Source organism: Delphinus delphis, chromosome 3, assembly GCF_949987515.2.
Source record: "Delphinus delphis chromosome 3, mDelDel1.2, whole genome shotgun sequence".
Classification (NCBI taxonomy): Eukaryota; Metazoa; Chordata; class Mammalia; order Artiodactyla; family Delphinidae; genus Delphinus; species Delphinus delphis.
The window spans coordinates 14,603,282-14,630,946 of NC_082685.1; the positions used below are offsets into that span (position 1 = coordinate 14,603,282).

The 27,665-nt window shown below is 48.9% G+C and overlaps 2 protein-coding genes across 4 annotated transcripts in view; one reads left to right on the plus strand and one right to left on the minus strand.

The window, feature by feature from the left end:
• CHERP (calcium homeostasis endoplasmic reticulum protein) overlaps positions 1–5,257 on the plus strand; it is a 21,566-nt gene extending 16,309 nt beyond the window's left edge. The window contains exons 11-17 of one of the 2 annotated variants that reach the window (XM_060008107.2): positions 5–243; positions 1,263–1,396; positions 2,088–2,174; positions 2,576–2,719; positions 2,806–2,922; positions 3,410–3,504; positions 3,781–5,257. In XM_060008107.2, coding sequence (XP_059864090.1) covers positions 5–243; positions 1,263–1,396; positions 2,088–2,174; positions 2,576–2,719; positions 2,806–2,922; positions 3,410–3,504; positions 3,781–3,974 — 1,010 coding nt within the window. In that variant the 3' untranslated portion in view covers positions 3,975–5,257. The remainder of the gene's footprint in view (positions 1–4; positions 244–1,262; positions 1,397–2,087; positions 2,175–2,575; positions 2,720–2,805; positions 2,923–3,409; positions 3,505–3,780) is intronic. The other variant, XM_060008108.2, reaches the window with a different exon arrangement.
• On the minus strand, positions 2,509–27,554 carry C3H19orf44 (chromosome 3 C19orf44 homolog). 2 transcript variants are annotated; one of them, XM_060008109.1, is made up of 9 exons: positions 27,488–27,554; positions 22,829–23,594; positions 21,115–21,436; positions 16,978–17,051; positions 11,408–11,822; positions 9,693–9,788; positions 8,143–8,309; positions 5,732–5,813; positions 2,509–2,985 (listed from the first exon to the last, which is right to left on the minus strand). In XM_060008109.1, exons 2-8 carry the CDS (start codon positions 23,591–23,593, stop codon positions 5,742–5,744), a joined length of 1,911 nt encoding a protein of 636 aa, XP_059864092.1. In that variant the 5' UTR covers position 23,594; positions 27,488–27,554; the 3' UTR covers positions 2,509–2,985; positions 5,732–5,741. The 2 variants fall into 2 exon arrangements, with proteins under 2 accessions (XP_059864092.1, XP_069396658.1); XM_069540557.1 differs by lacking the exon at positions 2,509–2,985 and adding an exon at positions 5,360–5,470.
• Between the last annotated feature and the right edge of the window lie 111 nt (positions 27,555–27,665).

Below are 27,665 nucleotides of genomic sequence, written 5' to 3' on the forward strand. Positions count from 1 at the left end.
GCAGAGATGGGACCCCCTCACCACCATCCTGGCCACCGCATGCCTCACCCTGGGATCAACGAGCACCCACCTTGGGGTGGGCCCCAGCACCCTGACTTCGGCCCTCCTCCCCACGGCTTCAACGGGCAGCCCCCTCATATGCGGCGACAGGGCCCTCCCCACATCAACCACGACGACCCCAGCCTGGTCCCCAACGTGCCCTACTTCGATCTCCCTGCCGGGCTGATGGCCCCCCTTGTGAAGGTAATGTTGCAGAGTTGAATGCCAAGCTTAGCCTTGAATGCTCGGTCTCCACGTGGAAAGTTCACAGGTGGAACCCATTTCCCGATTGGCTACAAAACACTGCTTCCCAGGGCCCCTGCCCCTCTCATTTCCCGCACCCCAGCGAGCCTGACAAGTAGTCAGAGAGGATGTGCCTGAGCCAGCAGCACCGCCTCGCGTGCTCACATGTGGCTGCGAGCAAGGCCCGTGTCCCCCTCTGCTTCCTCCGAGCCTCCCTCCTGGGGCTGCAAGTTTGGTAGCTGCTCAGAGTGGGCTGGGCTGGGCGTGAGGTGCAGGTCCTCTTGGTCCTGGCCTTTGGAAGCCACCTTGCCCAGGGGCTGATGACAGGGATTTCTCAGAAAAGGGGTGGTCTCCAGCTGAGCAAGGTGAGCAAGGCAGGAGAGGGGGTCAGAAGGGAGCCAGGGCTGGGGCTCAGGGCGCTCTGAGGGTCATGCTGGCTGTACTGGTCACTGCCACTCCCCGGCCCCTCTGAGACATTAGCATACTGGAAGCTGAGACAGGTCACACTGGGGCAGCAAGGGGAGGCAGAGGGGCCAGCGGGGCTGCCCTCGGGGTAGGAGCTGGAGCAGAGAAAGGGGCACACAGCAGGGCCCCTGGGGTAGGCGCCTGGGCACAGGGCGGTGGTTGGCAGGGGAGGGTGTCTGGGATCCACGGCGTGTCGGTGAATTAACAGGGGTCTTTCCTTCACCTGAGCTTGGAGGCCACGTCTCCTCTGCATTTTTGTAGAGAGAATTCTGTAGCTTCTATCGACTTCCATGGAGCCCTCAACCACCCCATTTAGGAATTGAAGTACTGGTGTGGCCAAACCCTCCAGGAGGGTGGGGTTTCCCAGGAAGGGCCGGATGAGGCACTCTGATGCGCAGGGCAACTGTGTCCTGCCCCCGGCTCTCCGGCTCTCCGGCTCCCCGACTCCCCCAGCCCCCGCAGTTCCCTGGATGGGCTCCAGCAGGGAGCAGTGACAGCTGTGTTCTCTGCTGCAGCTGGAAGACCACGAGTACAAGCCTTTGGATCCTAAAGACATCCGCCTCCCACCCCCCATGCCACCCAGTGAGAGGCTGCTGGCGGCAGTGGAGGCCTTCTACAGCCCTCCCTCACACGACAGACCCAGGAACAGGTACGGGGCTGCGGGAGACCAGGCGCTGGGGCTGGTGATGGGAGGGGAGGCCCCTGTCCCCTCTCCTGGCCCGTCTTCCTCAGTTTGCTTCACAAGAAAGACTCCGAACTGTCGCACCTTCCACCCAGGGCGGTGTGAGGCCCAGGTGAGAAAGTGTGGTTAGGAGATGCCGTTTCTCCCCCAGCTTGCGTGATGTGTGCCATAAATAAAAGGCCTTCACCACGTTAGCGACATCAGGACAAGAGCTTACCTCGGGGTCCCCTCCTCCAGCGGCCTCCTCGCTTCAGTTAAAATCGCCTTCTGCCCTGTTTGGGGCCACGGGCCTATCCACCTACAAACCAAGAGTTCCTCGTCCCCAGTTACAATAACCCTGAGACCCTCTTCAACTATTTGGAGAAAGCCCAGCGTGGAAAGGCGTGGGAGCCACGAAGCGCTGGGAGTGCAGTCCAGCCTCTCCACCTCCCAGCGGGCGGCCTGGCCTCTGGGCCTGGTCGCTCCTCTGAGTCGCTCCTCTGAGAAGGGGCAGCCCTGTGGCAATGACCACCCGAGTGCTTTCTGTGCTGGGCCTTGCTCAGCATCCTGAGTGAAACAGGGAAGGCCTGTCGGGTAGGGCTTACTCCTGGTGACTTTTTCACAAGTTCCCTGTGGGAGAGAGGCTTGCGTTCATACAGGGGACGCCCATGTCTTACAGTGAAGGCTGGGAGCAGAACGGCCTCTATGAGTTCTTCCGAGCAAAAATGCGGGCCCGGCGGAGGAAAGGCCAGGAGAAGAGGAACAGGTAAGAGCGCACACGCCCACCCCACCACCTGTGTGGAGGTCAGGCCCCCGCAGTGTATCTCGTCCTAGGTCAGCTGGGAGCAAGCCCTGCCTTTGCCTGTGGCGAGCTGTGGTGTCGTGCCCGGCACAGGCAAAGGGGGGTCAGCTCTGGCCTCTGCCGGGGTCGTGGGCCTGGCACCCTACGATAAAGGTGCTGTGAGCCACCAGGAGCTGTTTCCCACAAGGCCGAAGTTAAAACACCAGTACGAGAGAGAAGCTTGCCATTGTCTGTATTCAACCCTGATGTGAAAGGGTGTGTCTGCACCTGGACTGGGCACATCAGGGGTCTTTTAGAGTTGGGGGTTGGGGCGGGCTGGGCGCAGTCCATGGAGGGGCTCCAGCTCACCAGGCCTGTCCCCGCAGCGGACCCTCAAGGTCTCGGAGCAGATCCAAAAGCCGAGGGCGCTCCTCCTCCCGCTCCAACTCGAGGTCCTCCAAGTCTTCCGGCTCCTATTCAAGGTCAAGGTCTCGTTCCTGCTCCCGTTCCTACTCCCGCTCCAGATCCAGGTAGGCAGGGCCCCGCCTCTCGGGATGCAAGGCCTGAGGCTCCTCAGCAGCTGCGCTGACCCGCCTCCTCTCCCCTGGCCCCGCAGGAGCCGCAGCCGATCACGCTCCTCACAAAGCCGCTCCCGGACCCGCTCGCGCTCTCGGTCCAAGTCCTATTCCCCGGGAAGGAGACGTCGGTCGCGGTCCAGGAGCCCCACCCCGCCGTAAGATTTCTGTCTTAACTGTCAGAATGACCTCTGGTAGCGCTGGAACCCTCTGATGCTTTGCTGTGAATGTTGAAACGTGTTGTTAGAAGACGCGCTGGCGGTGGCCCGCGCCAAGGCAGCACCTCGGGGCCCCTGAGCACTAGCACAGTGACAGTGGCACCTCATCTCACACCTCGCTGTTACCTCTGCAGTCACGTTGTAAAGCCTGAGGCAGTGGCTGCGCTCTCTATTTTCTAACCGTTTTACCAGTCCAGTGTGGCCTGGCTGTGCTGCTGAGTGTGAGGCAGGGGCCGCCGTCTTAGGGAACCCCCTTATCTGCCGGCGAAGAGGATAAAGAAGAAAGCTAGAGACACGAAATGTGTGTGTGTGTGTCCATCTCACGCTGGTGACCCTACGTATAAGCTACACGCTGTAATATTCTAAGTTTTCATTCCAATAAATGTATCAGCTCTTTTTTAAAAGACGTAACCTGTCTTAATTTTAGTTCCTCGGCTGGTCTGGGTTCTAATTCAGCACCTCCTATACCTGACTCCAGGCTCGGGGAAGAGAACAAAGGACATCAGATGCTGGTGAAAATGGGTAAGGTTCCTGGGAAGACAGAACAATCCGCTCTGGGCATTCAGGGTTGGGGGATGATGAAGTCAGAGGAAGCTCCAACTCATGACCAACTTCTGAGCCTGCAGGGTTTTTACTGAGCGTCCTTTCTTACTACCCTTAGTTCCCCATTTATAAACTGCACGTCTGCATGTCGTTTGACTCTCCAAACGCATTTCCATTTAACTTCATGTCAGGGTAAATGCACCACAATTTCAGCTTCCTCTGTGGGTCGTAACCACTCATCCCTCTCTTCTTCAGGCTGGAGTGGATCTGGCGGCCTCGGCGTGAAAGAGCAAGGAATCCAGGACCCCATCAAGGGGGGGGACGTCCGGGATAAGTGGGACCAGTACAAGGGCGTGGGTGTGGCCCTGGACGACCCCTACGAGAACTACCGCAGGAACAAGAGCTATTCCTTCATCGCCCGCATGAAGGCCAGGGACGAGTGCAAGTAGGCGCGGCGTGGGCAGGGAGCCACGCCAGTGGCCGGCCACCGGCAGCGAGGACGGTTGGACCCTTCTTGGCTTACTGGCAGTGGAAGATGGTAGGGACAGCTCGGTTCTCACACTGTCTCCATCTGTGGGGAGCGACAGAAGAGAAGGAAGACTTCGGCAGGCCTTGTGACGAGTGCCACACTTGATGGCGCGGAAGGCCCAGGCCCCACCTGCAAACCAGCTCTAACGTAGCAGCAAGAGTCACGAGGAGATGCCCAGCCAACTCGACCATGAGCTTATTTCCCTGGACAGTGAAGCGAGAAACATAAGGCCCCTGGATAAGAATTCTTGTCATCTGCAGGAACGGCTGTCTCACATCTCCCCTCAGCCTGAGCCTCTAAAACCAGCGGGAGTGCATGGAGGAGGGGCCCTGAGGGCACACGCCAGCCCAGCCCAAGGGGCCGGCCCTCCCACTCCCCCATCAGTTGTGTTGTGAGAAGGCTCAGGCCAGGCGCTGGTACTGCTCACTCTAAAAATGGAAAAACAAAACCTTTTTGATTTGCAAAGTTAAACAGGGTTTTCATTTTTACTCCAGATGGTTTAGTTTTAGAAAAAAATACTGATCTAGGTTGATACCCAGTGAGATAATTTGAAACCTGATTCCTCTGAGACATACTAGCCCTTAGTTACTTAAGCTGTTTAAGTTGAAGTGGTTTTTTTTGTTTTGTTTTTTGTTTTTGTTTTTGTTTGAACGTTAGCCATTTGCTGTTCCCTGCAGAAACAAAAGGTTCTGAAGAAACTTATCTGAGGCATCTCCAGGTCACATAATGATGACGCCCTTGGAGAATATGTACCCTTAGTGTCTCTACTTGTGTTTTTCACGGAGAGGAACCCGCACACCAGCACTCACGTGCAACGCCCATTCACATCCAGAGTGTGGAGAGCGACCACCGGCCCTGCTTCCTGCTGTCACTTCCTTTGCCTGCCCCAAGCCGCCCCCAAAGGGAGGTGAGGCTGGAGGGAGCCGCCTCTGCCGGGAGCTGCTGAGTGACCGCCTGGGATCGGCTGCACTCAGCATCCGCAGGCAGCTTGGTGCGGTGCCATTTATTTGTACAGAAACATTTTTGAAAAATTCTTTTCAATGAGATGCAAAATTTTCTCCAACTTTTCCACCTGATGTGATAAAATATTTGATTTTGTTCTAGATTTCCTGTAGCTGTGAATTGTTCAAACGTGTCTGATCCAGGATAAAATGTAAACGTGTTGTTAACAATTTCTTGTGGATTTTACTGTTTTGCCTTCAAATAAAGACTTTTTTTTTAAAGACCTTTTTCCTCTGTGTATTTAAGTCAAGAAGCGTGCTCAGGCTGAGGAGGGAGGAGGTGCGTCCTGAGTGCAGACTTTGTCTGAATTGTGGAGTCGGGTCAGAAGCTCTGCCCTGGTGTCTCCTGGGAGTCCCCGGCGTGGACGCCTGGTCCTGTTTCCTCGTGGCTCCAGACAGGCTGGCATCCTCTGTCCTGCCACGAGTGGTGACAGCTCCACCTGGGGTTCCATTTCCACTGGCCTGTGGTACATCCTCTCAGGTGCCATGCACACTGAGGAAATGGGGGCTGGGAGGGCTCAACTACTCAGCTAGAAAAGGCTGCAGCTGGGATTCCTCTCAGGTGAGTCTTGGGTGCCACCTGCCCCCACCACTGGGAATGTCCCCTGGGAACTAAGGTGTGAGCATCACGGCTGGTTTACGGGACCAGCTCCTTAGACCCATGAGTCTGTCTCACCTCCCGGCGTTCACAGCTCCTTCTTCACCTCCTCCAGGGCCTCCTCCATGGTCAGCGGGGTGGGCCTGTGTTGCCTGATGTACTGTGGGGCAGAGGACACACAGGGAAGCCATCACCACTGCTGCCTCAGTCTACTGAGGCTTTGGGTCCTGGAGATGGTGCCTATCCCCAGGGGCTAACAGAAAAAATGAAGGGATGCCAGGTGGCAATGGAAACAGAAGAGGAAAGGTGAACCCAGGCAGCCTCCGGGCAGGTACCCTGCAAGGGGTGAGACTTGACTGAGCCTGGAAGGGAAAAGGGACCGTGGTGAGGGGCAGGGCTACCCGGGGTGCCCTCAGAGGACACAGGTTGGGGAGAAGGACTTGGGTGCCACTCTCAGGGTGTGGGCCTGGAGCAGAGAGCAGGCAGCCACACGTGGGCTGCAGGCAGGTGACGTAGTCAGATCACTTCAGCCTGCATCCAATCAACTGATGCACATCCAACAGAGGAACAAGTTAAAAGGACCCCACTAGGGAGCAATCAGCCCAGTCCAGAATGTGGGAAACCGTCAGATAACCTATTTTCTTTCTTTTTCTTGGCCACACCGTGCGGCATGTGGGATCTTTGTTCCCCAACCAGGGATCGAACCCACACCCCCTGCATTGGAAGCGCAGAGTCTTAACCACTGGACCGCCAGGGAAGTCCCAGGACAACCTGTTTTCTTCCAACCAGTAAACTGCAAGGAAACAAAAGAGATGGGGGAGGGGGGAAGACCTCTAGAGCAGTGGTTCTCAAAGTGGGTCCCCAACGGGCCCATGGGAGAAACGCCCACTGCTAGGCCCACCCTGCTGCCAACACAACCCCAGTGGTCAGGCCCTCAGGGGTCTGACGCTGCTCAGGGCTGAGAACCACTGCTCTAGATTAAGACATCAAATGATCTTTTTTTTTTTTGCGGTACGCGGGCCTCTCACTGTTGTTGCCTCTCCCGTTGTGGAGCACAGGCTCCGGACGCGCAGGCTCAGCGGCCATGGCTCATGGGCCCAGCCGCTCTGCGGCATGTGGGATCTTCCCAGACCGGGGCACGAACCCGCATCCCCTGCATCGGCAGGTGGACTCTCAACCACTGCGCCACCAGGGAAGCCCCAAACGATCTTGATGTACCACTTTGGACACTGATGAAATAAACAGGAGAAAAAGGTACAACTTCTATGAGATGAGTGGAAATCTGAACACTGGATATCTAATGATATCAAGAAAACTTAGGGCTTCCCTGGTGGCGCAGTGGTTAAGAATCTGCCTGCCAATGCAGGGGACACGGGTTCGAGCCCTGGTCCAGGAAGATCCCACATGCCGCGGAGCAACTAAGCCTGTGTGCCACAACTACTGAGACTGCACTCTAGAGCCCACGAGCCACAACTACTGAAGCCCGCGCGCCTAGAGCCCATGCTCTGCAACAGGAGAAGCCACCTAATTAGAAGCCTGTACACCACAATGAAGAGTAGCCCCTGCTCGCTGCAACTAGAAAAAAGCCGACACGCAGCAAGAAAGACCCAACGCAGCCAAAAAAAAAAAAAAAATGCTGCAGGAATTCCCTGGCTGTCTGGTGGTTAGGACTCTGCACTTTCACTGCCAAGGGCACGGGTTTGATCCCTTGTCAGGAAACTAAGATCCCACAAGCAAAACCAAAAAGAAAAGTTAATTTGGTTTTGGTATACTGGCATTGTGACTATTTTTTTAAAGTCTTTATTTTTAAGAAATATATACTGAAATATTTGTAGATAAAATGATAAAAATCACCATGCAGAACAACTCATATAGTATGATGCCATTTCTGTAAAGAAATATATATATCATGTTATTATATATAAATACTATACCTCTTCTATATATTTTATACATAGTATAAAATATGTAAGATATAATATTGTACATGTACATAACAGTTTATATTTTACATAGGAAAAATCTAAAGACTATATATCAAGTTGGTAATAGTTATCTCTGAAATTATGGAGAACTTTATAGGCTACATATCTCCAACAAAATTTTTATACAATACTTTTTGTAATCAGACAAAAAAATAATTTTGGAGGGAAAAATAGAGGTGAGTGTGACATCTCTTGAACTTAGCCCTTGGGACTGAGGAGAGGGGCCCTGCCTGTGGTGGCCCACGGGAACGTTAGGTAGAGGGACAGGACCCTCACCGAGGAGGTCACCTTTGGTCCAAGGTCACACAGAGCCTGGGCTGTGGCTGGCTCTCAGTGCCCCTGCCCCGCACCAGCCCTGGTCATGGCCAAAGAGAGAACAGGACTCCTTCCATGAGGACTGAAGGTGAAGGTGGCGGGGCCCCCAGCGTCCCCGCCACCCCGGGCTGAGCGTGGGAAGCCGCCTGCCCTCTCTTTCCCGGGAAGGGTTAGCTGCACCATGGTCACCTCTTTGGTTTCCTCCAGGGTGTGGTAATGGAATGAGTCCCGGTCCAGGGAGCGCAGGAGGGATGCATGCAGGTGCCGGCTGGCCTCGATGAACTGCTGTGTCAGGCTCAGTTGCTGCTTCAGCACATCGTTGAGCGCGAACACGGTGGGGCTGTACGCTGTCAGGGCTGCACCGGGTTCCGTGTCAGTCGGCAGCCCCCGGGGCCCCATCCCCCTGGCCAGACCCGCTCCCCGCAAGGGCCCTGCAGCCCCCAACCGTGGACTGTGTCGGGATGCTCTCTGCAGCTGCTGCCACCTTCAGAAGCAGCAAAGGACTCGCCTATTCTGTGCCTCTCTCTACTCAGTAGTAAAGGAACCGCTCTCTTCGCTGACTTTGTGTGGATCTCACACCCTCAGCTCAGCTCCCAGGCAGAACCGGAAGCCTCACCTCGGCGTCCAACACAAGGAAAGAAGGCCAGTGACACGGCTCCCCAAACTGCAACCGCACAGTGCGAATCTGACACTCCTGAACTGTACACTTAAAAATGCGGAAGAGGGTAAATTTTACACTATGAATTTTTAAACACATAATTTAAATAATTTAAATGCAATTAAAATATAATAATTAAATAAAAGTACAATTAAAAATAACTGCAACCGGGGCTTCCCTGGTGGCGCAGTGGTTAAGAATCCACCTGCCAATGCAGGGGACACGGGTTCGAGCCCTGGGCCGGGAAGATCCTACATGCCGTGGAGCAACAAAGTCCGTGCGCCACAACTACTGAGCCTGCGCTCTAGAGCCCGCAAGCCACAACTACTGAGCCCGCGCGCCACAACTACTGAAGCCGGCGCGCCTAGAGCCCGTGCTCCGCAACAAGAGAAGCCACCGCAATGAGAAGCCCGCGCACCGTGACAAAGAGTATCCCCCGCTCAGCAACGAAGACCCACTGTAGCCAAAAAATAAAATTAAAATTAAAAAAATTAAAAAAAAAATAACTGCAACTGTTAAAAATGATCATTACTAAGACTACACAGTAACATGGAAAAATTGTTGAGGTTAATATTGTGTTTAAAAACAGGAGATTTTTTTGAAGGATATAAATATTTCACATATTACAACCAATATATTTTAATATCTTCATCTTCTAAAAATGTTAAGAAAATGGAAATGGGGGGAAAAAAGCAGGTTCTAGATGGATCCTTGCTTGTGTCATGCGAGTCATCAGCAGCCCTGCGGGACCTGACACAGACTGGGTTTCCCAAGGTGGCTGCTGGGCGTCTTCCTATTGCCCAAGGCTGGGCTGGGCCTCCCCAGGGCCCCACGACTCTCCCACACTCAGCAAGGAGGCAAGTGTCGCGTCCACAGGGCTGGGCCGCTCAGTACTGGCTCAGTGTCTTCCAGAGGAAAACACCTATGGATTCTGGACAGAAAGGCTCTGAGGGGAACACACAAAATAAAGATGGCCCTGTGGGGGTGGAAGGCTCATAGGTATGTTCCTGGTAGCCTTCCTGTTCTGTCCAACATCGGTGTCCTCGACCTAAGGGACCCACAAGGTGAGCTGGGCTGTTACCTTCTATGGCGTCTGCACTGATGACGTGGCTGGCGATGGGCGAGGGGTCCACATAGGCACCTCCCAGGGCTGGTCCGATGGCCGCTACGCCGGCCGCTGTCCCAAGGACAAAGGGGGAGAGGTGAGTGGGCAGGATTCAGAGCAATGACTTTCTCATCAACAGGTGTGAGGCTGAAATAAGCTACATGAATCTGTCCTTTTCTCTTTCTGAATGTGATGGCCACCCTCCTTGCTTTTTTAACCGTTACCCCTTTTAAAAATTTCCCAAACCTGCCTCCATCTTTCTGGTAGGTTCTCCCTGTTCAATATACAAGTCAGGTGTGCTGGCTGAAGTGGTCACCACAGCTCAGCACGGCTGACAACTGTGGCATTGTGCCCTCCCCTGGCTCTGCCCTCCTTCCACAGCTATTTAAGGGCTTCGGAATGTTCCCTGGATTCTAACTGGCTGGCTGATTTATGCTGCCTTTTTTCTCCCTCCTTTCAAAGTCAGGCCGCGTCTAGGAAATCAGCACCACCAATGTTTTATGAAAGCATCTCTTTATTTTTTATTTTTCACTTTTTTTTAAAAACATCTTTATTGGAGTATAATTGCTTCACAATGGTGTGTTAGTTTCTGCTGTATAACAAAGTGAATCAGCTATACATATACATATATCCCCATATCCCCTCCCTCTTGAGTCTCCCTCCCACCCTCCCTATCCCACCCCTCTAGGTGGTCACAAAGCACCGAGCTGATCTCCCTGTGCTATGCGGCTGCTTCCCACTAGCTAGCTATTTTACGTTTGGTAGTGTATATATGTCCATGCCACTCTCTCACTTCGTCCCAGCTTGCCCTTCCCCCCACCCCGTGTCCATCTCTTTAAATTGCAAAAAAAGAAACAAAAATGGGCACATTTGCTGCCCACAGGCTAGGCTGTCGCTCGTCTGACTGATCTTCCTCCCTGAGAAACAGAACAGTCACGCCCCAGCCAGGTGTGAGGTCCCAGCGGATGTATGACTAAGCCCCCAAATCCAGATGAACAGACAAAGGGAGAACCGCACCCCAGCGCACAGTCTGGAAACAAGCTCCGTCCGTATTGCGGGTGTTGTCTAGACAAGAAAAGGGAGCAGGAGACTCGCTAAAAGAAAGCGACCTTTCCATCCGCAAGGGCCAAGACCAATGCTGGGGACACGAGAAAAGATGAGCAGTGCCTGCTGCACCCCAGAAGAGAATCCACCGACAAACGCAGCGAGTTCAGACAACCAGCCAGCTGGGCAACACAGCAGCCCTTGGAGCCCCCATGCTGGGGCCCCACAAAGTGCCTGAGGACATGCTGTCCCAGAAGGCGGTTCCTGTCACCCTGGGTAACACTGACATTTGGGGCGCGGTCACTCTCTGGCCAGGCCGTCCTGGCCACTGCAGGATGTTGAGCAGCACTCCTGGCCTCCACCCATAGGCTTCCCGTCACCCAGACCTTGCCGATGTCTGTCCCCTGGGGCCAGGATCACCCCAGCTGAGAACCACTGCCTTAGTCTTTGGTTTGAAACCCTTCAGTGTTTTAGAGCTTGGAAGACCGTGGAGAGTACCCAAGGAGCCCCCTCTTCTGTGGGAGAGGAAACAGGGTGCTGAGGTCCCCCCAGCTGACTAATGACTACAACCCAGACCTCCTGGCCCCAGGGTTCCTGCCTGTTGCTGCCTCTGGCCTGCCCCTCCCTCCTCCAACCAACATGCTTACCCTTAGCCCACTGGTAGGTGAAGGCGGGATCGAGGGTCTGCACAGCCATCTCCTTCACCATGACTCTTGTAACACCCCTGGCCCACTTTTTCCGAGACTTGGGAGTTGGTGGAGGAAGATCTGTCTTCAGGCTTGCAGAAAATTCAGACCAAGTCGCCAGCGTCCTGTCAGGAGACTCCTCAGAATGGGGCGTCGACTCAGATGCTGTTGGACTGGGGGATTTTTCAAAATCATCCGAATAAGCCGAGCTCACTGTGCTGGCCGTAGGTTCCTGAGACTTTGACCCCAGGCTAGAAGTGCCCTTGGGTCCAAGGGACGAGACGGACCGCTGGCTCAGGCACTCAGAAATCTTGCTTCCAGAGCGGGGGGCCCCAGCCCAGGGGTTTTTGCTGGATGCCTTTTCCCCCTGACCTTTCTAAAACAAAGGATGGCAGAGGTCACTGGAAAGTGTTTTCGAATGAACAAGCTCGGAATACAACTGCGTTAGGATGAGGACACCCCAAGGGCCCAGGAGGTGAGGGTCCACGCTGTCCTTCCTAGATTTAGGCAGGCTGAGTATCGTGAGCTGAACTCTTTTTTTTTTTTTAAACATCTTTATTGGAGTATAATTGCTTTACAATGTTGTGCTAGTTTCTGCTGTATAACAAAGTGAATCAGCTATATGTATACATTTATCCCCATATCCCCTCCCTCTTGCATCTCCTTCCCACCCTCCCTATCCCACCCCTTTAGGTGGTCACAAAGCACCGAGCTGATCTCCCTGTGCTATGCAGCTGTTCCCACTAGGGATAAATGTAAAATAAATGTAATATCTATTTTACATTTGCTGGTGTATACGTCAAAGTTACTCTCAGCTGACCCTTCCCCCTCCCAGTGTCCTCAAGTCCATTCTCTACATCTGCATCTTTATTCCTGTCCCTAGGTTCATCAGAACGTAGGGACAGGAATAGGTTCATCAGAACGTTTTTTTTTTAAGGTTCCATATGTATGTGTTAGCATATGGTATTTGTTTTTCTTTCTGACTTACTTCACTCTGTAGGACAGACTCTACATCCACCCACCTCACTACAAATGACAATTTCATTTCTTTTTATGGCTGAGTAATATTCCATTGTATATATGTGCCACATCTTCTTTATCCATTCGTCTGTCAATGGACGCTTCTATGTCCTGGCTATTGTAAAGACTGCTGCAATGAACATTGTGTACATGGCTCTTTTTGAATTATGGTTTTCTCAGGGTATATGCCCAGTAGTGGGATTGCTTGGTCATACGGTAGTTCTATTTTTAGTTTCTTAGGGAACCGCCATACTGTTCTCTACAGTGGCTGTATCAATTTACATTCCCACCAACAGTGCAAGAGGGCTCCCTTTTCTCCACACCCTCTCCAGCATTTATTGTTTGTAGATTTTTTGATCATGGCCATTCTGACTGGTGTGAGGTGATACCTCATTGTAGTTTTGATTTGCATTTCTCTAATGATTAGTGATGTTGGGCATCCTTTCATGTGTTTGTTGGCAATCTGTGTATCTTCTTTGGAGAAATGTCTATTTAGGTCTTCTGCCCATTTTTGGATAGGGTTGTTTGTTTGTTTTTTTGATATTGAGCTGCATGAGCTGCTTGTATATTTTGGAGATTAACCCTTGGTCAGTTGCTTCGTTTGCAAATATTTTCTCCCATTCTGAGGGTTTTCTTTTCGTCTTGTTTATGGTTCCCTTTGCTGTGCAAAAGTCTTTAAGTTTCATTAGGTCCCATTTGTTTATTTTTGTTTTTATTTCCATTTATCTAGGAGGTCGGTCAAAAAGGATCTTGCTGTGATTTATGTCATAGGGTGTTCTGTGTATGTTTTCCTCTAAGAGTTTTATAGTGTCTGGCCTTATATTTAGATCTTTAATCCATTGTGAGTTCATTTTTGTGTATGGTGTTAAGAAGTGTTCTAATTTCATTCTTTTATGTGTAGCTGTCCAGTTTTCCCAACACCACTTATTGAAGAGGCTGTCTTTTCTCCATTGTATATTCTTGCCTCCTTTATCAAAGATAAGGTAACCATATGTGCGTGGGCTTATCTCTGGGCTGTCTGTTCCATTGATCTATATTCTGTTTTTGTGCTAATACCATACTGTCTTGATGACTGTAGCTTTGTAGTATAGTCTGAAGTCAGGGAGCCTGATTCTCCAGCTCCGTTTTTCTTTCTCCAGATTGCTTTGGCTTTTCGAGGTCTTTTGTGTTTCCATACAAATTGTGAAATTTTTTGTTCTAGTTCTCTGGAAAATGCCATTGGTAGTTTGATAGGGATTGCACTGAATCTGTAGATTGCTTTGGGTAGTAGAGTCATTTTCACAATGTTGATTCTTCCAATCCAAGAACATGGTATATCTCTCCATCTATTTGTATCATCTTTAATTCTTTCATCAGTGTCTTATAGTTTTCTGCATACAAGGTCTTTTGTCTCCTTAGGTAGGTTTATTATTCTTTTTGTTGCAATGGTAAATGGGAGTGTTTCCTTAATTTCTCTTTCATCATCATTTTTCATCATTAGTGTACAGGAATGCAAGATATTTCTGTACATTAGTTTTGTATCCTGCCACTCTATCAAATTCATTAATTAGCTCTAGTAGTTTTCTGGTGGCATCTTGAGGATTCTCTATGTAATGTCTGCAAACAGTGACAGCTTTACTACTTCTTTTCTGATTTGGATTCCTTTTATTTCTTTTTCTTCTCTGATTGCTGTGGCTAAAACTTTCAAAACTATGCTGAATAATAGTGGTGAGAGTGGGCAACCTTGTCTTCTTCCTGATCTTAGAGGAAATGGTTTCAGTTTTTCACCATTGAGAATGTTGGCTGTGGGTTTGTCATATATGGCCTATATTATGTTGAGGTAGGTTCCATCTATGCCTACTTTCTGGAGAGTTTTTATCATAAATGGGTGTTGAATTTTGTCAAAAGCTTTTTATGCATCTACTGAGATTATCATATGGTTTTTATCCTTCAATTTGTTAATATGGTGTATCACATTGATTTATTTGCATATATTGAAGAATCCTTGCATTCCTGAGACAAACACCACTTGATTGTGGTGTATGATCCTTTTAATGTGTTGTTGGATTCTGTTTGCTAGTATTTTGTTGAGGATTTTTGCATCTATGTTCATCAGTGATATTGGCCTGTAGTTCTCTTTTTTTGTGACACCTTTGTCTGGGTTTGGTATCAGGGTGATGGTGGCCTCGTAGAATGAGTTTGGAAGTGTTCCTCCCTCTGCTATATTTTGGAAGAGTTTGAGAAGGATAGGTGTTAGCTCTTCTCTAAATGTTTGATAGAATTCACCTGTGAAGCCTTCTGGTCCTGGGCTTTTGTTTGTTGGAAGATTTTTTTTCTTTTCTTTTCTTTTTTTTTGCGGTATGCAGGCCTCTCACTGTTGCGGCCTCTCCTGTTATGGAGCACAGGCTCCGGATGCTCAGGCTCAGTGGCCATGGCTCATGGGCCCAGCTGCTCCGCGGCATGTGGGATCTTCCTGGACCGGGTCATGAACCCACGTCCCCTGCATCGGCAGGCGGAGTCTCAACTACTGCGCCACCAGAGAAGCCCTGTTGGAAGATTTTTAATCACGGTCTCAATTTCAGTGCTTGTGATTGATCTGTTTATATTTTCTATTTCTTCCTGGTTCAGTCTCGGAAGGTGGTATTTTTCTAAGAATTTGTCCATTTCTTCCAGGTTGTCCATTTTATTGGCATATAGTTGCTTGTAGTAATCTCTCATGATCCTTTGTATTTCTGCAGTGTCAGTTGTTACTTCTCCTTTTTCATTTCTAATTTTGTTGATTTGAGTCTTCTCCCTTTTTTTTCTTGATCAGTCTGGCTAACGGTTTATCAATTTTATCTTCTCAAACAACGAGCTTTTCATTTTATTGATCTTTGCTATCGTTTCCTTCATTTCTTTTTCATTTATTTCTGATCTGATCTTTATGATTTCTTTCCTTCTGCTAACTTTGGGGGATTTTTGTTCTTCTTTCTCTAATTGCTTTAGATGTAAGGTTAGGTTGTTTATTAGAGATTTTTCTTGTTTCCTGAGGTAGGATTGTACTGCTATAAACTTCTCACTTAGAACTGCTTTTTCTGCATCCCATGTTTTGCGTCATCGTGTCATTTATTTCTAGGTATTTTTTGATTTCCTCTTTGATTTCTTCAGTGATCTATTGGTTATTTAGTAACATGTTGTTTAGCCTCCATGTGTTTGTATTTTTTACAGTCTTTTTCTTGTAATTGATATGTAGTCTCAATGCATTGTGGTCGGAAAAGATACTTGACATAATTGCAATTTTCTTAAATTTACCAAGGCTTGATTTGTGACCCAAGATATGGTCTATCCTGGAGAATGTTCCATGAGCACTTGAGAAGAAAGTGTATTCTGTTGTTTTTGGGTGGAATGTCCTATAAATATCAGTTAAGTCCATGTGTCATTTAAAGCTTGTGTTTCCTTATTTATTTACATTTTGGATGATCTGTCCATTGGTGAAAGTGGGGTGTTAAAGTCCCCTACTATGATTGTGTTACTGTCGATTTCCCTTTTTATGGCTGTTAGCATTTGCCTTATGTACTGAGGTGCTCCTATGTTGGGTGCATAAATATTTACCACTGTTATATCTTCTTCTTGGATTGAGCCCTTGATCATTATGTAGTGTCCTTCTTTGTCTCTTCTAATAGTCTTTATTTTAAAGTCACTTTTGTCTGATATGAGAATTGCTACTCCAACTTTCTTTTGATTTCCAGTTGCATGGAATATCTTTTTCCATCCCCTCACTTTCAGTCTATATGTGTCCTTAGGTCCGAAGCGGGTCTCTCATAGACAACATATATATAGGTCTTGTTTTTGTATCCATTCAGCCAGTCTATGTCTTTTGGTTGGAGCATTTAATCCATTTACGTTTAAGGTAATTTCGATATGTATGTTCCTATTACCATTTTCTTAATTGTTCTGGGTTTGTTTTTGTAGGTCTTTTCCTTCTCTTGTGTATCCGCGAGCAGAACTCTTGAAACCCTTCAGCACGAGGCTGCTGCACTTAGCACTGATGTTGTGAGCACGTGTAGCTGGCACGTGGGTGAAATCTGTTAAAGGGTCATTATTATGTATTATCAAAACATGCGTTGATAATGAGGTGGTTACTAATATGGAAAGAATCACCACGGGGCGATGCAACAAGTACAGGTTAGTTGTGGGGAAGTTGAAGTGGGATCTGCTTTAATCTTCTGATATGTTAAGTAGCTCTATCCTGTTATTACCTAGATCAGGGTCTCTACCCATGGCACACTGACATTTGAGACACGAACATTCTTTGCAGCGGGGGCCATCCTATGCATTGTGGGACACTGGCACAGGACATCCCTGACCACTACCCACTGAATGCCAGTAGCATCCTGCACCCCAGTCATGACCACAGTGTTGCCAGACATTGCCAAGTGTCCCCTAGGGGAGCAATCGCCCCGAGGTGAGAACCACTGACCTAAATGAGGCATAACGGTTGCAAGCTGTTCTACCCAAAGACCTAAAACGAAAAATCAGTTTTTTGTACTTACTTTCTGTTCCAAGTCTGATTTCTCACTGACGGCTGGAGCCAGATCATCAAGGGATAAAATGTTTATTCTCAAATCTGTAATCAAAAATGTAACATGTCGATATTTACTCCACATGCATTTACCATCCTGTTGTAGGCACCGGGCTAAGTGCTAGGGACGGGAAGAGCAGAAGGCGTACAGTCCCTGTCCTCAGAAAGTGAGCCCAGGGATCCAAGCGCTTTTTCTCTAAAGGGCTAGGTCATAAATATTTTTGGCTTTTCGGGCTAGTCTGTCTCTGTCACCATTGCTCAGCTCTGCCCTCATGATTCAAAAGCCGCCACAGACCATGTGTAAACAAATGGGTATGGCTGTGTCCCAGTAAAACTTTATTTATAGGGACTTCCCCCATGGTTCTGCAGTTAAGACTCCGGCCTTCCAAAGCAGGGGATGCGGGTTCGATCCCTGGTCGGGGAACTGAGATCCCACATGCCACACGGTGCGGCCAAAAAAACAAAAAACAAAAAACTTTATTCATAAGAACAGACGACTGGGCTTCCCTGGTAGCGCACTGGTTAAGAATCTGCCTGCCAGTGCAGGGGACATGGGTTCAAACCCTGGTCCAGGAAGATCTCAAATGCCACAGAGCAACTAAGCCCACGAGCCACAACTACTGAAGCCCATGCGCCCTAGAGCCCGTGCTCTGCAACAAGAGAAGTCACCCCAATGAGAAGCCCATGCTCTGCAACAAAGAGTAGCCCCCGCTCGTCGCAACTAGAAGAAAGCCCGCACACAGCAATGAAGACCGAACGCAGCCAAAAATAAATAAATAAAACATTAAAAAAAATTTTTTTAAATACAAGAAGAGCCAAGTATTGTGAACATGTGTGCAGGGGCCCTGGAGGTCTGCGAGGAGGGAGGTTGGAGACTTGGCTGGGGAAGGAGGAGCTGACACCAGGTCTGGCCACAGGATCTGCAGGACCCAGTGCAAAGGAAAAAAAAAAAACCAGACGGTGGGGAAATTCCCAGTTGTTAGGACTCTTCGTTTTCACTGCCGAGGGCCCGGGTTCAACCCCTGGTTGGGGAACTAAGGAACTAAGATCCCACAGGATGTGCAGTGAGGCCAAAGAACAAAGCAAAACAAAGAAACAAAACACAGACCACGGACCTCTCGGCCTCTGGCCTAGACAGAGGAGATGATCATGATGCAAGGAAGGACACCTAGTGACACATGTGCTTGAGGTAGAAGAGGGGGACTGGCACCTCGTCCTAAGTTCTCATTTAAAGCAAGTCAAGGACACTTAACTGTGGTGCCAGCTGGCCAGTCACCAGCGCCCAAATGCCTTGGGTGCAGGTTACTCAGGAGGAGGAAGGCTCTGCGCAGTTCGGGTGTCCCAGCGGGTTTCTGCCCCATCAGTATGTGAGCCCACTCCTCCCCAGGACGGGGGAGGCCGACTGGCTGCCAGTATTCGCAGGGACCCCATCATGTGGCTCATTTCAGGCCCGAGGCACAGAGGCTGTGTGTGTGTGTGTGTGTGTGTGTGTGCGCGCGTGCGCACACAACTGGGGATGGGAAGGGCGCGGTGGGGGGGGGGTCCACCCTGCGGGGCCTCAAAACTCAAGCAGGTACATGATCCAATCATGGCTGAGTTGAACAGACACTTCCGAAGAGGGCCTAAGGTGTCTAGAGGCTTCCACGGAGGGCACATGCTAGGTTGGAGGGATGAGTCTCCCTGAGGAGGCAGGACGAGACCCCCAATTCTAGGAAAAAGCAGGGGACAGTTAGCAGGAGCAGACGGGAGCAGGGCCCTCCCGCAGGTGGCACAGCACTGGGGATGAGCAGGAGATGGAAGACTGAGCCGTCTACTCTCTTTGGAAAGGTCAGCTGAGTGCAGCTGTCTGGCAGCATAAGACCCAGATCAAAGCCCAGCTCATCACTCTAGCGTGAGGGTCTCGCCCCCGCCTCCGAGCTCCTCTAACACTGCCAGTTACCACAATGCACGTGACGCGTAAGTCCAGAGATACGTTCATGGACAAAGCCTCTGAACTAAGCCATCCCAGCCGGCTCGGGCCAAGGCACTGCAGGAGACTGTGGACGAGTTCTCTGGAACAGTGTTGTCATTGGTTGAGGAATGACGTTATTGTCACATCAACCAACCTGGACATGCACACACTTACTAAGCAGGAGGCCCCACTGAGGCACTCCACAGGCACCAGCTCACTGACACAGCTCTGCCCCACGTTACAGATGTGGAGACCATGGCACAGAGAGCCTGACACTGCACGGCCAGAAAGAGGCGGAGCAAGGATGTCCACCTCAAGTATGCTGGACCCCAAACTCAGACTTGTACTCACCACTCCCTGCTACGTGCCTCCCTTGAGGCTGCATCAGAATGAGGGAAGGTGGGGTCTGGACACCAAGGGGGCCCTCCAGGCCAGCAGCGAGGGCTGAGGGGCAGCCTGGATGGGCGGCCCAGGAGGGCAGGAACTTGGGTCTGGCACCTGCCCCACCAGCTACACCCACCTTCTCACCCACCTGCCAGGCTGGCGTGGACACCCACTCACCAGCCCCTTGCGCCCAAAGATATGAGACCGTATCGGTGAGGTGCCAAATGGCATCCGGCCGATGGTGGCCCCTGAGGGGGCTCAAAGGGATTTCCTCACATCCGTGAGCCCGTTTCGCTGCCTTCTCCAACCCTCACGAGGGCGCGTGGCAGGGACTCTTGCTGGCCGTGCTTCTCCTCCCCGCCCCCTATGTGGTGGTACCTTGGCATCTTGAATATTTTGACCTGCAGGAATCTGAGACACAGCAGGGGCTGCAAGGACTCCCTGACCTTCTCCCCTGAATCAGGTCGTAAGGCTCTCAGGTAAGAAGATGTGCCTTCCCTCTACCTGGAGGAAAGGAGCATCCTTATGTCCAAGATGGGGGAACACTGAGCAACCCCAACTACATCCCCTCATCTACTACCCTTGGCTCATATCCTTCCATCTATCACATTCTCCCACAACTATTCTCCCATCAAACCTAGCAGAAGGCGCGACCGTTTCTTCAGGTTTCCATTTCCTTATGAAGGCTCCTGTGTCACATAAAACGTACATTAAATATTTATTTAATATCTGAACGCTCTTCTCCTGTTAACCTGTCTTTGGTCACAGAGCCCCAGCCAAGAACCCAGAAGGACACAAGGAAAAAGCTATTTTTCCTCCCCTACAACTGATTCACAGGCTACGGATCACCCTGGCACTTGGGGTCAGGGGACAGTTGGCTTGTTTGTCATCCTGTTCCTGACACCATGATGCCTGGCACGTGCTGGCACACAGCAGGTACTCGAGACACAGTTATTGAACTCGGATTTGATGATCAGGCACCAGATGGGAGAAATCAATGTTGGCTGCACATCTTTTTCTTTCTGCTCTTCCTTAAATACATACAATGTTAAAATAAAAATCACGTTCAATGATGGTGAAATAATAAAAATGTTTATGAGGGACTTCCCTGGTGGCGCAGTGGTTAGGAATCCACCTGCCAATGCAGGGGACACGGGTTCGAGCCCTGGCCCGGGAAGATCCCACATACCGTGGAGCAACTAAGCCCGTGCGCCACAACTACTGAGCCTGCGCTCTAGAGCTCGCGAGCCACAACTACTGAAGTCCGCGTGCCTAGAACCTGTGCTCTGCAACAAGAGAAGCCACCACAATGAGAAGCCCGCGCACCACAATGAAGAGTAGTCCCTGCTCGCCGCAACTAGAGAAAGCCTGTGCGCAGCAACGAAGACCCAATGCAGCCAAAAATAAATAAATAAATTTATAAAAAAAAAGTTTGTGACTGGTTAGAGATTGGTTTCTTTTTCTGAAGTTAAAAAGGAAAGGAAGCAAATTTCTCTTTTACAACAAGGAAAACTGCATTGCCGTCCTCTTGCACGAGGCTCTAGAAGGATTTCCGTTTTTGCTCTGTCATTGGGTAGGGTTACTAGAGGAAGGCTTTAAAGACAGAACAAAAAAATCTGACATAGCCCCTCAACTAGGAAAGAAGGTCAGGAAGCCAAGGGTGTGACTCGCACCCCTCATGACAATACCCTGTGACCACCACACCAGGGATCCTAGAGGCGGTCTTGCCCTTCCTGCCCCAGGGTGACAACTCTGCGCAGGGATGAGGGTTACCATTTAGACTTTCATCGGCGGCTTCTGAGGGAGACTCATCCTGAGGCCCAGCCTCACTCCTTCTTGGGGAGGACGAGAGCTTGCCATCCCCCACTGTTGAGGGCACAGACTTCGGAAAGGCTCCGGGGATGGAAAGTGATGCCGTGTGGGAGGCTGTGTCCTCTGAAATGGGAATCTGTGGGGAGCAAGTTCTCGAGCCAGCACTGTGAAGGGTCCCATCTGCTGACCGTGAGGTTGGCAGACGTGATGTCGGAAATGGCTTTGAGCTGGAAAGATCCTTCCTGGGCAGCGAAAGGACTCTCAGTTGATTTGGGATCTGATCCTACTTTGGTGGAAACAAAAGAAGGGAAATTACCAAACATACGCTACATAAGTCCTTATCATAAGACATCATGGCTGGTGGAGAGCATGAGTCCTTGGTGATCAAATCATTATCCCTCTCTGCCCCTTTCGTTCCCTTCCCCTCATCTCTGGAAGTCAAGGTACAACATTTAGACAAGATAATACTGGGATTAGACATACTCCACAAATAATCAGAAAAATTCACTTTGCTTTCAAATACATATTGTTAATTACACATTTTCTAAACTAAGGCCCCTGAGAACATGGATCTTCAACAGAGTCAAAATCAATATGCAGACTTTTCCCCTTAAAATGCAGCCTTCCCATCACTTCACACCAACTAGGATGGCTATAACCAAAAAAAATAAATAAATAACAAAAAATAACAAGTGTTGGTGAGGATGTGGAGAAATTGGAACCCTCATACACTGCTGGTGGGAATGTAAAACAGTGCAGTCACTGTGGGAAACAGTTTTTCTGTTCCTCGATAAGTTACACACAGAATTACTACAAGACCCAAGAGTTCGACTCCTAGGTATAAACCCAAAGAATTGAAAACAGGGACTGAAACAGATACTTGTATACTATTCACAATCGCCAAAAGGTGGAAACAACCCAAATGTCCATCAATGGACAAATGGATAAATAAAATGTGGTCCATCCACACAACGGAATATTACTCAGCCATAGAAACGAATGAAGCACTGACACATGCTACAATGTGAGTGAACCTCGTAAACATCATGCTAAGGGAAAGAAACCAGACACAAAAGGCCACAGGTTGTATAATTCCATTACACGAGATGTCTAGAACAGGCAAACCCACAGTGACACAAAGCAGATTAGTGGTTGTTAGGGTCTGGGGGAGGGGGAAACAGGGAGGGATTACTGGGTAAGGGTCTCCTTTTGGCATGATGAAAACGTTTTGGAACTAGACAGAGGTGGTGGTTACACAACATCGTGAATGCACTTAATGCCACTGAACTGTTCATTGGCATTGAACAGTTGGAAGATGGAAATGCAGCCTTCCCAATGTAGTGATTCCCGTGTGGTACAACCAACAAATAGGCGTGGATCACCAATGGCAGTGATCACAGCTGGTGTTGGATCAGTCATACAAAGTGCTGTCCTGGGGTGTATACAGCTACGAGGCTCCACATAGTGCAAAACTGCCTGACGTGTCCCAAATCCTGTCCCTTACAGAGCAAACCAGCAATGGGTACCCGTGATTGGCTGAAACCCAACCTCTCCTCATCAAACACTTTCTGAGTGTTTACGGGTGATGGCTCTCTTCAAAAGTCTCTAGTGCTATGATAGAAAGGTACAAATGCAAAGTACATACAAGTACAAAATAAATACATGCAAACCTTACCGAGACTAGTTTTGTTTGTTCTTTCTCACTGACTTTGGTGCTGGTGAAACCCTGATTTGTGGATGCTTGTTTTTCGCTAGAAGATTCCATCAAGCTTCCTAGCAACTCTTTCATTTCCTCTTCATCACTGTCTGGAGAATCCAGTCTTCTAGGAGGTTTTTTCTCTTTGGGTGTTTGAAGATCCCTCTCTTTCCCAACATGTGCTTCAGGGGATATCTTTTCCACAGGTGCTTCTCTCTTCTTTAGAAACCTACTCACCTTCCCACTCGGCATGTCACTCTCAGGGACAGGAATTTCAAGGGCCTGTTTCTGGGAGGTTTTGTCTGTGTTCTGTGAAGAAAGGTCAACCGTCCTTCTAGGGGGATTTTCGTCTGCTCTGCTAGGAAGCCAGTCCTCAGAGGTCTTCAGGTCAGATTCCACGTCAGACAAATCCATCTGCACCTTCCGGTTCCTGATCTTGGTTTCTATCTGGGCCAGCTTTGTGAGCGCAGCGTTGGCCCTGACCTTCGAGGCAGTGGTCGAAGCTCTACCTGAAGACAGCCAGGGCCCACTCCCCAGGAAAGCATTCTCTTTCGGGAATAAGTGTTTTCCACCCATAGTCTGGTTTCTTTTTAGAAATCTGCTTGGACCGGGTGCTATTTTGGTAAGACTTCTACTGATTTCCAAGTTCTGGATTTCTTCCATCTTTGAATCTTCTAAGGAAATATCACTGAAGTCGCCAAAGATATCACGCACAGTACGGCTGGTTTTTCTTATTGAAGCCATTCTAGGGAGTAAAGAAAGAAAACTTACAGTAAGAATACCTGATGTTCAGACTGCACATTCAAATCTCTCAACGCTTCCCACCACCTGGGAGAGGCCACATCCCCCTTTGCCATCTGGCCAGAGCCTCCCCTTCAAGCCCGATGATGGCAACGAAAACAATAAGACACCTGGTACGTTATCATTGAACTATGCCGTTCAAGGCCAGGTCTTAAGTGAGACACGTTACATATTAAAGACGACGAGAGCCAGTGCTTCTCAGGCCTAGCAGTATGCCTAGCACTCTGCTCAGAGCTACAGTATCTCATTTAATCCTCACTCAACACTGAGAGTTGGTCGTTGTCATGCCTCTTTCATAGAGAAGAGGAAGGAAATGAAGGCCTCCACAGGTTAGGTCACCTGGCCAGCGAGTAACAGAGCCAAATTCAAAGCTCAGGCCAATTCCAAAGGTCCCACTCGCCCCTACAGTGCTTCACTGCCTCTCCAGTTACCCCACCTCTGCTCCGAGTGAGTCCTATTACCCAGTTGCACCCCAAGTCTGGTCTCCTCCTTTATCCAAGTGTCCTCAGTTCTCTCAAAAAGAGCTGTTGAAACACAATCTGTATATTTAATGAGCTCCCCAGAAATCTTATTTTACTTACAGTGTGTGAACTACTGCCCTGGGAGCAGGGATGGGGGCTATGGACAGACACAGACCCCCCCACCAAAGGTCGGCCATGTGTTGTATGTGTGTGCTGGCGTACAGTTTTCTGGGAAAAAGGGCCAGCGTTTCCGTCATATTCTCAGAGTTCCCATGTGCCCCTGAAGGAATATGAACAATTCACTCCAAGATTTACCAAGGTTTCAAAAGATTTTAAAGACTTAAAAAAATGGAAAAATATGGCATGGGTGTGTGTTTCCTGCAGGCCCTTTAGTGAGGAACCTGGCAACAGCAATGAAAATGTGAAATGCACAGACCCTGTGACACCACAATTCCACGTCTGGGAATTTCCCTACAATGCCCATAGAGATGTATGTTCAAGGGATGTCTTGGCAGCATTGTTTGTACTCGTCAGAATCCTGATCCCATCCATACAGGCTCAATGAAGTCCAGATGACCACAGGCAGACAATGGAATACTATGCACCTGTTAAAAGGAATGGGGGAAGACCTGTGTCCAAGATAATGTCTCCAGCATAATGATCTGTGAGGCAGAAAAGATGCACAACCATGCCTCAGCTCCATACTGTTTGAATGTTTTAGCAAGGCCATTTGTTACTTTTATTTCAAAAAATTTACTGTGAGAACCCAAAAAGCCTTTTCTTCCCCCCACTCTGTCCACTTGGAAAACAACCTTATTGGGATTGCCAGACTAAATACAGGACACCCAGTTATTTGAATTTCAGATAAATAGCAAATAATTTAAGAAATATAAGTATGACCCAAATATTTTTATCCTAAAAGGTAATGTTCAAATTTTTTTAAATTTATTTATTTATTTATTTTTGGCTGCTTTGGTTCTTCGTTGCTGTGTGCAGCTCTCTCTAGTTGCGGCGAGTGGGGGCTACTCTTTGTTCCGGTGCATGGGCTTCTCATTGCAGTGGCTTCTCTTGTTGCAGAGGATGGGCTCCAGGCACGCAGGCTTCAGTAGTTGCAGCATGCAGGCTCAGTAGTTGTGGCTTGCGGGCTCCAGAGCGCAGGCTCAGTAGTTGTGGCACACGGGCTTAGTTGCTCCATGGCATGTGGGATCTTCCCGCACCAGTGCTCGAACCCGTGTCCCCTGCATTGGCAGGCGGATTCTTAACCACCGCACCACCAGGGGAGCCCTAAATATTTTTATACTAAAAAATTATTTGTTGTTTATCTGAAACTGAAATTCAATTGGGTGTCCAGTATTTTGATTTGTTAAACCTGGCTACCATACATCTTATATACCTTTCAAAGCTGAGTTCAAATATTTTGTGCAAGGCATTTAACCCAGCCCCTAAGATTCTGTACAAGAATGAATTATTTTTATTATTTTACTGTCTGTTTCTCTGACCAGTGTGCTTACTTGCTCATCCCCATCTTAACCACCCCGTGTACTAAAAGTGCCCAGCACAGGCCTGACCACAGGAGTCAGTGAATCAAAAATCACACCCAAAAGAAACAGTGCAGAATTCCTAGTGTGAGTGACCCTGGTCAAGTTACTTAACCACTCTGTGCCTCAGCCTGCTCATCTGTAAAAAGGGAATAATAACTATTAGCCTCACAGGATTCCTATGTTCAGTGTGGGGCATGGAATAAGCATACAATAAAATTTAGATAGCAGTAATGACAGTATTTGGACTACCTGCATAACCGGCTAACTTTTAGCTGGAAGGACATGGTGAAGGGGAAGTAGAGAGCACTGGAACAACATCAACAGCTATCCTTGTGAGTATTTTTGTAGGCAAGGCCCAGGGCACTATGTGGGTCAGAGGAAAAGCCTGACCACCAGGCCAGGTTTTCTGGCATCTAGTTCTTCTGAAAGTTTCCCTAGGTTTAAAAAAAATTTTTTAATAAAAAAATTAATTAAAATAAATAATTTTTTTAAAAAGAATTTCAAGAAAAAGGGATTTCTCTCTGGTGGCCTAGTGGTTAGGATTCCAGGCTTTCACTGCCATGGCCTGGGTTCAATCCCTGCTCCAGGAACTGAGATCCCACAAGCTGCACGGCACAGCCAACATAAATAAATAAAATAAAATAAGATAATTTTAAAAATAAATCAATAATGTTTAAAAGGGTAAATTTCATGTTATGTACATTTTACCACAACTAAAATATATATTTTTTAATTAAAAAATTTTTATTGAAGTACAGTTGATTTACAATATTGTGTTAGTTTCATAAATAGATGTATTTTTAAAACACATAATTAAAAATAAACCAATAGGTAAAAGATGTGAACCAATATTTCACCAAAAAATATATATATATAAATGGCCAATAAGCACATGAAAAGATGTTCAACATCAGCCATGAAGGAAATTCAAATCAAAACCACTATAAGATCCACTTCATACCTACGAGGGTGGCTATAATCAAAACTACAGAAAATAACAAATGGTTGGTGGAGGGTATGAAGAAATTGGAACCTTCATACCCCTTTGGAAGAGACTATAAAATGACGCAGCTGACAACCTGGAAAACGGTCTGGTAGTTCCTCAAAAAGTTAAACATCATTACTTTATGATCCAGCAATTCTACTCCCATGAAGCCCAAGATAACTGAAATGTAAGCAAATGTTCATAATAGTTCTTATTCATAATAGACAATAAGTGGAAACAACCCAAATATCCATTAACTAGTGATAAAAAAGAACAAATAATGACACACACAACACGCATATACGTCAAACACACCATACTAAGGGAAAATACCAGATGATGCAAAAAACCACACACTGTATAATTCCAGTTATAAGGATTGTCCAGAAAAGGTAAATCTATAGACTCAGCCCATCAGTGGTTGCCTGAGACTGGGAGTGGTAGCGGAGACAGACTGCAAAGGGGACACTTGGGGTGACTGACAAGTTCTAAAGCTGGATGGTAGTGATGTTTGCACCACTTGGTAAATTTACTAAAAATAACGGGAATTGTACGCTTAGAAGGGGTGAACTGTATGGTATGTAAATGAATTATCAATAAAGTTGTTAAAAATAAATAAACCAAAGTTTGAAAACACAGTCGCCCCTCAGACCATCGAGCTCTTCCCCCAGGCCTGGAGCGACCCACATCGTACCACGCTCGCTCATGGGCCCCAGACGAGGAAAATGAGGCGCTAGGCCGCTCTCCCGCCGCCCGACCTGCCCAGCCCCGGAGCGCGTCCCGTTTCCCTGCAACTCCTCTCCCGAGCCCGGGCATTAAGCCCGGCCACCGCCCAGCCAACCCCGCCAACCTCCTCCCACGAAGTCCTTCCGCGGACGCCGCCACCGCTCTCGGCCGGACCCTCGGGCCAGAAGGGACCGTTGACCCCGGCAAAGGCGCCAGGGCGAAAGAGACTACACCTCCCGGTGCACCCCGCGCCCCAACGACCAATAGCGCTCCATGTCACTATCGCGAGGCATCATGGGAAT

What these genes read in the sequence shown, in the direction of transcription:
- C3H19orf44 (XM_060008109.1), bottom strand. Translation starts at nt 23,593, where the DNA reads ATGGCTTCAATAAGAAAAACCAGCCGTACTGTGCGTGATATCTTTGGC. An exon ending in CAGTGCAGACGCCATAGAAG is followed by an intron (nt 8,310 to 9,692) that starts GTAACAGCCCAG and finishes AACCCGGTGCAG; the next exon opens with CCCTGACAGCGTACAGCCCC. An exon ending in CCCTGGAGGAAACCAAAGAG is followed by an intron (nt 5,814 to 8,142) that starts GTGACCATGGTG and finishes TCTGCCCCACAG; the next exon opens with TACATCAGGCAACACAGGCC.